Consider the following 12,207-nt stretch of genomic DNA (forward strand, 5'->3'; position numbering starts at 1 on the left):
TGATTTAATTTTTTGTCACTTACGTTCTGCAGTTCTTTATGTATCCTGGGTATCAGTCTCCTGTCTGACGTAATTGGTGGAGCTTTTTCTTAGATGTTGACTTCCTTTCTACTCTAGTACAGTGGTTCTCTACCTGTGGGACATGACTCCTTGTGTGTGTGTGTGTGTGTGTGTGTGTGTGTGTGTGTGTTCATAGTGTTCATATCAGATACCTGCATGTCAGATATTTACCTTACAGTTCATAACAGTAGCAAATTTACAGTTAGGAAGTAGCAGTGACAATAGTTCTACGGTCCTGGTCACCACAACAGGAAGAAGTGTGTTAAAGGGTCACAGTGTTAGGAAGGTTGAGGACCGCTGCTCTAGCAGCTGTTTTATTTGCTGTGCAGAGGCTGTTTTACTTCGTGTAATCCCAGGTATCAATCCTCGGGATTATTTCCTATGCTATTAAGTTCTTCTCAGAAAGTACTTACTATACCCCTAACTTTCAGGAGTTTGACTGTTTTCTCTAGAAATTTCAAAGCTTCCGGTCTTATACTGAGGTCTTGGCTACATTGAAATAGATCCCTGTATAAGGAAAGGGACACAGACTTAGTTTGTCACTCTTCAGTGTGTGGACAGACGAGTTTCATTTCTTGAAGCAACTTCCCCTTATCCCCTTTTCCATGTATTTCTTTTCTGACAGATTTGTCACAATTAGGTAGCTGTAGCTGTGTGAGTTTCTTTCTGGATCCTTTATTGGTGTGGGGGTGGGGTCAGTGCCAGATGGTTTTTATTACTGTGTGTCTATGATTTATGATTAGTTTTTTGAATTCCTCCAGCAGTCCTTTCTCTGTTTTTGTTTTTGTTTTGTTTTGTTTTTTTTGCTATTGGCTTTTTGTGATTTTTATACAAGTTTTAGGGTTGCTTTCCCTTGTTTTGTGAAGAATGGAATTTAAATGGAGATTGTGTTGAATCTGTAGAAGGCTTCTGGCAATGTATCTATTTTCACAATATTAATTTTCACAATCAATACACGTGGGAGTTGTTGCCAGCTCGTTTAGTTTTCAATTTCTTCCTTCAGTGTTTTAAAGCTTTTTTTTTTTCCAGATAGGGATGGTTTATTGAACACACACCGTAATACTGATCAATCAGGACCATAACTCAGATGGGATTGAGCCAGGACATTGTTGATTTTTTCTCTGTCAGCTTATAAAGGAAAACCAGAAAAACACAAAAACCATAGTGAGTTCCTACACAAATGCAGGAAGTGCTGTCAGTGATCAACTCTGACTCGAGCCATTTTAGACGCAATAGTTCATGTTGACCTTTAATTTGATGGCTCCTATGTAAAGCATTCATTCATTCATTGTGGGATTTCTTTTTTTTTTTTTTTTTTTTTTTGTTCTTTATTTCGGAGCTGGGGACCGAACCCAGGGCCTTGCACTTCCTAGGCAAGCGCTCTACCACTGAGCTAAATCCCATTGTGGGATTTCTTAAGATTAGCAGACCTCATGCAGTACATGCAAGAACATAGGTTATGTTTATTTTTGTAGGTGTTGTTGTGTGTAGTTTTGTGTGTGTGTGTGCACACCTCACATAACATAGAGGCCAGAAGAGGACATTGAGTGTTTCAACCTTCTTCTCTTGAGGCAGGGTCTCTCATTGAACCTGCAGTTCAGCTGGCAGCCAGCAAGTTTAGTGATCCCCTTGTCTTCTCTGCTTCTCTAGGGTTACAGATAGGCACAAAGCCATAGCAGGGATTTTACATGGGTGCTAGGGATTTGAACTCAGGTCCCTGTGCTTGCTCAGCAAGTGTTCGTACTGCTGAGAACTCTCCCAAGGGGACTCCTCCCGCCATTTTGTTTGTTTGTTTGGTTTGGTTTTGGCAATAAGAATACTTTGACCTCTTTTCTATTTGTAGCTCTTTTATTTCTTGTCTTATTGTTCTCAGTGAGATTTAGGCTATCCTAAAGTGTGGTGAGAATAGGCATCTTTGTCTCTTTCCTAATTTTAGAGCAAATGCCTTTAGTTTCCCCAACTTAGTGTTGGGTAAAGGACTGAAGAGATGGTGTTTCTTATGTTGCCATGTGTTCCCCCTGTTCCTAGTTTCATGAAAGCTTTTTACCATGAGTAGATGTGGAGTTTTGTCAAAGCCTTTTACTATGTGGTTACTGTCCTTATTTCTAATTTTGTGTTGTATTGTATTTACTCATTTATGTGTGTTGCACCAGCCTGGCATCCCTGGGATGAAGCCATTAGCCACAGTATATGATTTTTTTAATGCGTTCATGAACTTGATTTGCCATCATTTTACTGAGAATTTTGAGTTCAATATTCATCAGGCAAATTAGTTTGTTTGTTGTTCCTCTTGTCTGTATTTTTATCTAGTTTTGATATGAAGATAATGCTGGCTTTGCAGAATGTGTAGGTAGGGTGCCTTCTCTTTTTGTTTTGGGGAATAGTTTCAAGAGTATTGGTATTAGCTCTTTTTTTAATGATTGAGTAGAATTTCTCAGTGGATTTGTCCACTTTTTTTGGACTTGGACTTTTTTGTGAGGGTAACTATTTATTAAAGCTACAATTGTGTTGCCCGTTATAATTATGTATAAGTGTTTGTATCTTTTAACAGGTCATATGCTTCAGAAATAGATTCATTGCTTCCATATTTTCTAGTTTTTTAAAAATCTAAGTTTGCAAAATATGATCTGGATTTCACTGTAATTAGTTGTAACACCTCCCCTTCATCTGTAATTTTATTAGGGTCCTTTTTTTCCTTGTGTTACTTAATTGAGCTAGGAGTTTATAAATTTTATCTTTTCAACCAAACGGCTCTTTGCTTGATTCTAAGTATTGTCCTTTAAGTCTTTATTTAATTAATTTCTTCCCTGAATTTTATTTCTTGACATCTATGGCTTTTTGTTTGTTTGTTTGTTTGTTTTGTTTTTTTCTCCCCTAAGACCTCAAGGTGCATCCTTAGGTTATTTATTTGAGATCTTTTCTTAATGTAAACACACATATCTATAAACATTCCTCTGAGACAGGATGGCCTGTCTCTTGTCACCAAAACTGGCTGGCTTACGTTTTGCATGACACTTCCTCTGGGAAGCTGTGCTGGCTGGTTTTATGTGGACGTGACATAAGCTAGAGTCATCAGAGGAAGGAAGCTCCATTGAGAAAATGCCTCCATTAAGACTGGGCTGCAGGCAAGCTTATGGGAAATTTTAATAGTGATTGATGGGGAGAAATCCGCTCATTGTGGGTGGGGCCATCCCTCGACTGTTAGTCCTGGGCTCTATATCAAAGCAGGCTGAGCAAACCATGAGAAACAAGCCCAGGAGAAACAAACCATGGGAAACAGCCCTCCTCCATGACCTCTGCACCTGCCTCCAAGTTCCTGCCCTGTTTGAGTTCCTGCCCTCCTGCTTTTGATGAGGAACTGTATAGGAAACTGTGAGTGACATAAACCCTTTCCTTTGGTCATGTTTAGCCACTGCAATAGTGACCTTAACCAGACAGAAGCCAAATGTTTGGAGCTGTGGTCAGCCTGGATTCTTCTCTACATGTTGTCTTTTTCTTAGCCCGTTCCAGCCCTTTTTATCACTGCTGTTGTAAATTTCTCAAGCTCTTCTTCTTCTGTCTCTTTGAAACACTCCAACCTTGTACTATCTCCCCTTAATTGAGTTAGACAGAGCCATCTTAGTTTAGCTGCCGAATCCCACACCAACTGGCACTTGCTTGAAATGGACACTAGTGGATCCTCTCTAAAAGAAGTTTCGTTATGGAATTGTAGTCTTTGGAGCTGGGCGTGCAGGCACACATCTTTAACCCCAGCTCGAAGGGCAGAGGCAAGTGGATCTCTGTTAGTTTGATGAGTTCCAGAACAGCCAGGGCTGTTAGAGAAACCCCATCTTGACAAACAAACAAACAAACAAACAAATGAGAATTGTAGTCTTTGAGTGTCTTATAGATTTGAGGCTGGGGAAGAATTGTTACACATTTATGGACCATGCCAGCCGGACCACCATTTTCCAGGCAAGATGTGCCCATTGGTGCAATGGTAGCATGACTATTACTGGTATCAACCCTCTTCTGGTTGGATTTAATGCCCATTCCATAGACAGGTCTTATGTTTGGTACTGTAAGCCAGAGGGGGAGGTGAACGGATCCAGTGGAGGAAAGCTACGGCTATTGATCTAAGCAGCTATGCTGTGCTTGTTAAATTGCTCTTGTAGACTCTTTACAGCCACAGATTTCCATTGCTGTCCTGGTCAGCTATGGGCAATGGTTATTGCAGAAACTCATAATTGGTCGGACTGCTGAGAATCAATGACTGTTGCCACACATGGTGGCCCAATGCTTAGCATCAAATAGAAAGGCATAATCATGTATTTATATCACTCCCCACCAAGGCTCAGAGGAACTCAAAACCTACTTTTATGTGGTAAAAGGTTAATAGTCTCATAATTTCATTTGGCCTTCATTGGAGATAAGGAAACAAACTATTATTTTGTTTTACCTTTATTTATTAATAGTAACAAAAATCAGAAATAACAAAAACCAGTTAAATGAAATATGGAAGCACAGTAAATACAAACGCATCTTCATAACCACACGGGCAGCAGAAATCTGTTGAAACTGTTTTCTGAAGTTTAACTGTTTAGGTCATTGGCGTCACCAAGGCATTCAGAGTGCTCACATGGACTTCGCTGCCGGTGGACGAGCCTGCTTCCCAAGACTGACAGTAGCATCCAGAGCCCTGGCATATGCAAAGACCTCCCTGGGTCCTAGATCTTGAGAGATACTGATGTTAACAAAACCAAACCAAACCACAGAGCAAGCCCAGGGAGCCTGCAGTCTTGGCCTAAAGGTTTCTAGAGGACACTAGGAACTGAAGTAGATGTTATCCTGCTTGTTGGCCCCATGCAAACCTCAACCCAAGTCTTCCCAAACCAGGTTACTTAGCTTTTCATGAATGGTTCAAGGGTCACAGGAATCTGTGGTGGTTCAGACAACAGCTGCCCTAGTTACACAGAAGCAGCAGAACTTGAGAGGAATGTGGCTAGCTCTTGGGTGTTCAGTGTTAGAGGGTGGGATAGTCTTGGTCGGAAGCAATGTTCTAAAGAAGACTGACCAACAGACCCTGTTGCTACTTGAACGAACTGATATACCTGCCCTCCCCCATCATGTCCAAGAACGAGCAAAGCCTTTGATGAAGGCATTGCTGCTGTGAGCTCTCCAAGGCACTTGGAGAGGGAGTTTGAAATCCTGACTTCAGAAGCAGGGCTCAGAGCTTTGAGGAGGATGGTGCAGAGCATTCAGCAAAGCAGAGTCGTCTCCGTTCAGGTGCAAACGGGGTCCACTCTTTAGGAGGACTTCCACTTCCGTCTCAACATCCCGTACTTGCTATGCAGGAAAACCTCCATAGTTTATTCGAATGGTCTACAGATTGAACTTTGCAAATGAGATAAGGTTTTGATTTTCTTTTTTCTTTTCTTTTCTTTTTTTTTTTTTTTGTTACGTCCAATGCACATAAAACAGGACAACAAAGGGGCTTGAGGATTGCCTAAACCACAAACTACCATTGATTAAATCTCAAGATGCCTCCTAATCAGTTCTCTAAGGAAACGGACACCCAGAAATAGGAGAGCTAGGACCGCAGTGACTCGCTCTGCCCGTTAGCCACAGATGACGGCAGGCTGCCATGGCCTGGGATCCCGTCCTTGGAACTTCTCACAAGAAATGAAACCAAATCAACTCTTTGGATCTCAACTGTCTATGAAGATGCTTTTTTCCCATGGCTTCTGTCTGAGGGACCTCTTGTGCTTTGTGGCACCCAGCCGATCATGTGGGAGCCATGGGTGGGGGTGCAGTAGCTCTGGACTGCGTTCAGTCTAGGATGTGGCAGGGCAAGGGGTCATCTGTGTTAGAGTTCCCTGTACCTGGAGAAACACCCAAACCCCTTTCACCTTCACTTCTGAAATGGTAAGACTAATGAAAAAAAATAATCACAAAAGCGTAATATCTAGTCAAAAGATGAAATATTAAAAAACAACAATAATATAATGGTAATAACTGAGGAATGAAGTCAGCTTGCAAAAAAGAAAAAGTGTTTTACAGAGAAATAGCACCTTTGGTAAAAAAAAAAAAAAAAAGAAGGGAAATGTATTTAAAATTTTGGTTAGGTCTCCATGGCGCTTGAAGTCCGTAAGTATTTGCATCATTCAAACCCACTCTTCAGGAAACTCCAAGTTTGAGGGACACAGCTAACTAATGGGGCGACTGTGTATGCAGGTGACTGTGGGGATCAAAAGGAGAAGCAGATTTGCTGCAGATCTGGGATGATGACAGTGGTGACAAGGGTCAAAGCAGCAGGGTTCCTCCCCACCAAGCTCCCCCTATTTCCTCCAGCAGGGCCAGCTCAGTGTTCCCCCTAACATCACATGCTTTTCCTGTTGTATCCTCACAGCTGACCCCAGAAAGGTTTCATTCAGACCTGCCTCTGCTCCTCTGCCAACCGGATACTCGCCTCCTGCCCCAAGGTGCCCTTTAGTGTCTCTTAAAGCATTCCTAGAAGTGAAAGTTGTGGCCTGCCTGCCCTGGCTAGCCAGCCACCCTCACTTCCTTTATTGCAAAACAAACAGAATAAGATTTGCTGCCGTACAAGCAAATACTGGTGATTCGGTGATTGCCACAGACGCTGTATACTGGACTTAGCGCTGAAGAGGAGGTGCTGGGTTCCAGATGAGGTGCTACGTGCCTCTTCTTAGATCTCTTTGGTGTTCACCTTCTTGGTCTTTTCTGCTGTTCCCTTTGAGATGTAAAGGGATATAATCAATAGGAAGACATTAAAAGGTTGGTTGTGTATCCAGGTCCCCAGACTTTCAGAGCATCAATGGACATGCGCTATGTTAGAATTTAGTTGCTTGGGTTGGGGATTTAGCTCAGTGGTAGAGCGCTTGCCTAGCAACCGCAAGGCCCTGGGTTCGGTCCCCAGCTCCGAAAAGAAAAAAAAAAAAAAGAATTTAGTTGCTTACATGTGTGTTTCCTCCTTGAGTGATAAACATGAGAGGCAGTCTACAGAATTACCAGCTGACCCTTATGAGCATCTATGAATCAGATATTACTGTCCCAGTTTTAAGGACAAAAGGGTACTTAAGGGAAGGAGTTCTGAATCCAAACCCCACAGATGTACTAAAAACAATAGGTCCCAGAGGCGCACTTGTCTGGTCCTGAACTTGACTATTCAAGCTTCCTATTGTCCTTGGGAATATTTTGAAGTCTACATCTTAACACCTTCAACTGTAACAAGAGAGCACTACAACACCAGGTCTTACAACAGGGCCTGACATGTTCTTCTAAAGATGTACAGACAGCCAACAAGGGCTTAGCACCACTAGCCATTACAGGGGTGCAACTGGAAACACCACAAGACACCACTACATCCAGACGGTGGGATGAAATAAAGAACAGTAGTAACACACGTTGGCCTGGGTGTAAAGAAAACGGAGACCTGATGGGGAGGATGTACAACGGATGGTGTTTAGAAAGCAGTCTGGCAACCCCCTAGGGCTTAAACACAGATCTATCTTATGGTGTAGTTTCCATTCCTAAATATGTAGGGGGAGTGAAAACATATGTTCACACAGGAACTTGTACAATAACGTTCACACCGGCATCCTCCATCAGAGTCAGGAGTCACCTAAATACCCATCACATATTGAATACATACACAAACGATCACACATGTAGAATGGCACTCACATGGAGAGAGATGAAGCAGCTTCATACAAAGGGCATGAGCCTGCAGAGCATTATGCTAAGTGGAAGGAGCCAGGCAGAAGAGGGTCATTCTATATGACGTACCCAGACCAGGCACCCTGTAATGCCTAATGGTGCTAAGCCCTTGTTAGCTACTCGTACATCCTTGGAGGAATGTGTCAGGCCCTGTTGTAAGACCTGGTGTTGTAGTGCTCTCTTGTTACAGCTGAAGATGTTAAGACGTTGACTTCAGAATATTCCCAAGGACAATAGGAAGGTTGAATAGCCAAGTTCAAAGCCCAGACAAGTGTACCTCTGGGACCCATTGCTTTTGATACATCTGTGGGGTTTGGACTCAGAGTCAGGAAATAGATTGGTAATTGTCAAAGGCAGAGGACAAGGAAAATGAGGAGCAATGTCTAATGTGCATGGGTTTTTCTGGGGAGGTTAAAATTCTCTGGAATTAGACAGTGGGGAGGAGCTGACAAACTTAGGAATACCCTGAAAGCCACCCACTCACATAGTTGCTTATTTAATTTCATTAATTATTATATAGTATTACTGCATAATATTAATTTCATTAATTCATTTATTTTTGGTTTCTCTTTGAGATAGGGTTTCTCTGTGTAATCCTGGCTGTCCTGGAACTTACTCTGTAGGCTGGCCTTGAACTCAGAGATCCACCTGTCTCTCCCTCCCCTCCCCTAGAGGGCTGGGATTAAAGGTGTGTGCCACCACCACCTGGCCAAAATTGCATATTTGAAAGGGGTAAATTTTATGACATATGAATTCTACTTCAATTTAAAAACTGCACTAGGGAACTGCTGACACCATGGCTGGGATCTATGAGACGCAGTTGGCATTTCATGTCCATCTGCCTCGCACTGAACGTTTCTTGAGTGAACACCAGCTTGACATCTCACTGCCTACCTAAACCTGCCTCTCTGCCTCAGGGTTTCTTAGGAGTCTATTCTGCTCACACATGTTGGAGGACAGAAATGCAAAGAACCATTTCCTAGTAGCAGCTCTCAGCTGATGACTGATAGAAGGTTTTCTAGAGATACCCCAACCCCTTCTATCACAGTAACTCCTTCAGGGAAGGGTCTATATCACAGTTTAATGGTATAGGTGAGATGGCATCATCCGGGATCTCCTGTGTTAAATGAAGCGAGTTTCCCTCATCTCCTGGGGGGCACTACACAGCTTGGTGGTGTTAAGAGTCTGCTTTGAACCAGCACTGTAATTGCCACTCACCTGGTGCTTCTGGAGTTCCTGGGCATATCTCGTCATCTCCTCCTCTGTGTGGGTCTGGACCCCCTTCTGATTCTTTCCTGTAAGAAGAATCAAAGTTCAGAGCAGGAGGGCTGTGCTAAGTCAGAGAAGACACTACCCCTAGACTGTCCATTTACCCTGTGGAGGGAGAGTTGAACTGCCCACCTTTCTCTGAGTTTTACAACATCGAAGGTCATAGGAATAAGAAATCTACCCTAATTCTTTGGCTTCTGTTCCTGTTCTTTTCCTTAATAATGCACACCCATAAGATATGCTAGTCCTACAGAAAAGCAATGGTAACAACCGGGTTCCCGACTCAGGAGGTTCTTCTGGGACCATGATTTTCAGCCATTCTCACACCCACACAGTGTCCCAGAGAACATCAGCAAACATGATTTCTGGCTCAGGATGTGGTCCACTGGCAGAGTGCTTGCCCAGTGTGCAAACCATGTCCCCACCCCCACGTTCAATTCCCTAGAACTACAAAACAAAGAGAAATTAAATTCAAATCACCGGGCTTTCACCTGCTGGAAATTTGATATAATTGATTGGGGTGAGAGGCAGCTGGGTACTCAAGTTTTTACTTTTTTGAAGAGTTCTCTAGGTTGTTCTGTATACCTGGGGTTGATCACTACATCACTAATAAATATTTCTCAAGTAAGACTATAAAAAAAAACCAGTAAAATGGAACAAAACAAAAAACCCCAAACAAATGACCAAACAAAATACAAATCCTTCACAGATCCTCAAGATGTTCTTTTGGTAGATTACAATCTAGAAGGTTTGGAAGGGAGCCTGGGACTTGATATTCACCATTAGGAAACAGTAGGCATGGGTAGTCAGGCCCTCCCTCACAGCCACTTCTCATGGCCCTGGCTCCTTTGGGTATTATCTCAATACCCCTGTTTGTTTGTATCTTTGAGATTTGTGATCTAATTCTGCTAATTTTCTGGTACTAGCTGAAAATGCTGCTTCAATTCCCTCTCATATCACACAGCCTGCACACCAAGATGTGTTGAGGCTCCATAGACTACTTTCTGGGAGGAGGGCATGTAGCAATCAGTGTGGCTGTAGCAAGATTAAGTTGGTTAGGATGCAAAGACTGGTAGAGTGCCGGCACGCAATTCTCACAGATGAGTGTTTTCTTTCATGATGATTATTTCAGTTTCATATTTCTGTATCGTCACCCTTCTCTCTCATCTGAGGCCTCTGGAGTGATTTTCACACCTGACCCACCTGGAACAAACGCCTTACACCCAGTGCTCTGCCGGGGAGCTTTGGGTTACTTCCAGTCCCTGGCCTTTCTTTTCCTCATCATACCCCTGTCACCTTCTCTCATTCAAGTCACAGTGACGCTCCCTCCTCTGCACTAAGCATGCTCACCATCACAGGTCATCGCTGTGCAGACCCAGTGTCCACAGGAACAGACACAGCGATTGCAGTCCACCTCGGTCTCAGCTCCATCTGCATAGGTTTCGTCCTCCAGGGCGCACTCTGTTGGACCATAAACAAAGACAACAGTTGGGACATGAGATTTGAACGGGGTGGTGCCTTTGATACAGTCTGGGCACTTACATGTCTCCTTTCTCAGACAAGGATGGCCTCGTCTCTCACGGGCAAATGTCCTATAAGTTTCTAGCCTCAACCTCATCATGGAGAGGATGGGTTGGTGACAGCCCAGTTTCATGGACGAGGGCTAGACCAGTTATCTCTGGAGAGGTCTACCAGTCTTTCCTTCCCTGAAATGCTTCCATCCCCAACAACACTCAGTTTCTAGATTGGACATACTCTTCTCAGGAGGGTTGAAGGATGGGTTGAGGCACTTGAGGAACTCTTGGAAGCTGAGTTTCCAGTCAGCGTTCTCATCGGACAGTTCAATGAGGGCATCAACACAGAGGCCTCTGAAACAAAACATGGGAGAAACACCGTCAGCAAGGCCTTGGCTTCTCCCCTAAGAAAGGAAGCCAGCATCAGGCTCACAGACACCTGGAGCCCCAGGCAAAGTGACTACACTGAAAATGCTTCTCTCCCCTTTGGCCTGTCACACTGTGACCCAGTAACCTCCTATAACCTATAACCTCCAACCTTCAGCTTATCAAGCTGGGTTCCAGATCACTTAAGCTGTTCATATGCTTCCCCAGTGACAACTAAAGTCTTGTGAATAGTTTTGTCCGCCTTGATTAACAAATGCTCCCACCGTTTGCACACCTTCCTCCAGTGTAGACTGTCATCTGTGGTATGACTAGTAAGCCAACCATTCCAGAAGAGAGGTGACATCAGAAGAGAGGTGACATCAGAAGAGAGGTGACAGACGGCATGAAAAGGAATATAGGACTTGAAAGAATGTAGTGGGTTGGTCTGGTGCTGCTTGCATTCAAAATGTTTGATATTGGCCCCCAAGATCTGGTTAGCCCTGATAAGGAGATCCGCATATACGCCAGCCTTTTCGGCATAAACCTTGTCCCCCAGGTTGTACCTGATTGGTTAATAAAGATGCCTACAACCTGGGCTGGGCAGGAGAGGGAAGTGGAGCCAAGGTCCACAGGCTTGGGGTTGCAGGAGAGATGAGAAAGAAGAGGAGGAAGGAGGAAGTTGCCATGGGTAGTTGGATGGTGAGTGTGAGGGTCGGCCTGTTGGAGTAGAAGTGGCCCAGGCAGAACATGGCAAGTGATATCTTGGGGATATTAACAGTGAAATAGATAACATAGCATAGAGGGTTAATATCTGCCCAGCTCTAGTATTTTATTTTATTTTATTTTATTTTATTAGGTTATTATAAATCTAAAGGCTCTGTGTCTTTTATTAGGGAACTATATGGTAGAAACCCCTAATATATTTAAAGACAACAAGGGGGTGTAGCAACCCCAAAAATAATATTTATGCCAACAAAACAAGGATCAACACACCCTTCTAGAGAGTTCTTTCAGGAGTTTTATTGAGCCTCCTCAGCTCTATCACCCTCCTCTGTTGCCTAAGATGGGCCTTGGCTCAGACACTTTCTACTCAAATGTCCTTGAGTTAATTGTTCAATCTTTCTGAGTTTATTTTCCATAAGGTCAAGGACTATGGCTTGGAAGAGTCACAAAAGCTGCACTTTGAACTTGTGAACAAAAGAGAGGCGCCTTCCCCATGTTTAACTCTTACTGAGGTACCAGCTCCATACCGGAAGCTTTGTCTATTAATACAATATGAAGA

At 43.3% G+C, this 12,207-nt stretch overlaps 1 protein-coding gene across 1 annotated transcript in view; it reads right to left on the bottom strand.

The window, feature by feature from the left end:
• Positions 1–5,480: 5,480 nt before the first annotated feature.
• Fstl1 (follistatin-like 1) overlaps positions 5,481–12,207 on the bottom strand; it is a 53,186-nt gene continuing 46,459 nt past the window's right edge. Inside the window, 4 exon segments of the mRNA NM_024369.2 lie at positions 5,481–6,790; positions 8,995–9,071; positions 10,396–10,506; positions 10,801–10,913. Coding sequence (NP_077345.1) covers positions 6,746–6,790; positions 8,995–9,071; positions 10,396–10,506; positions 10,801–10,913 — 346 coding nt within the window. The 3' untranslated portion in view covers positions 5,481–6,745.

The sequence above is a fragment of the Rattus norvegicus genome, chromosome 11 (assembly GCF_021556685.1).
Source record: "Rattus norvegicus strain SHRSP/BbbUtx chromosome 11, alternate assembly SHRSP_T2T, whole genome shotgun sequence".
NCBI classification, from domain to species: Eukaryota; Metazoa; Chordata; class Mammalia; order Rodentia; family Muridae; genus Rattus; species Rattus norvegicus.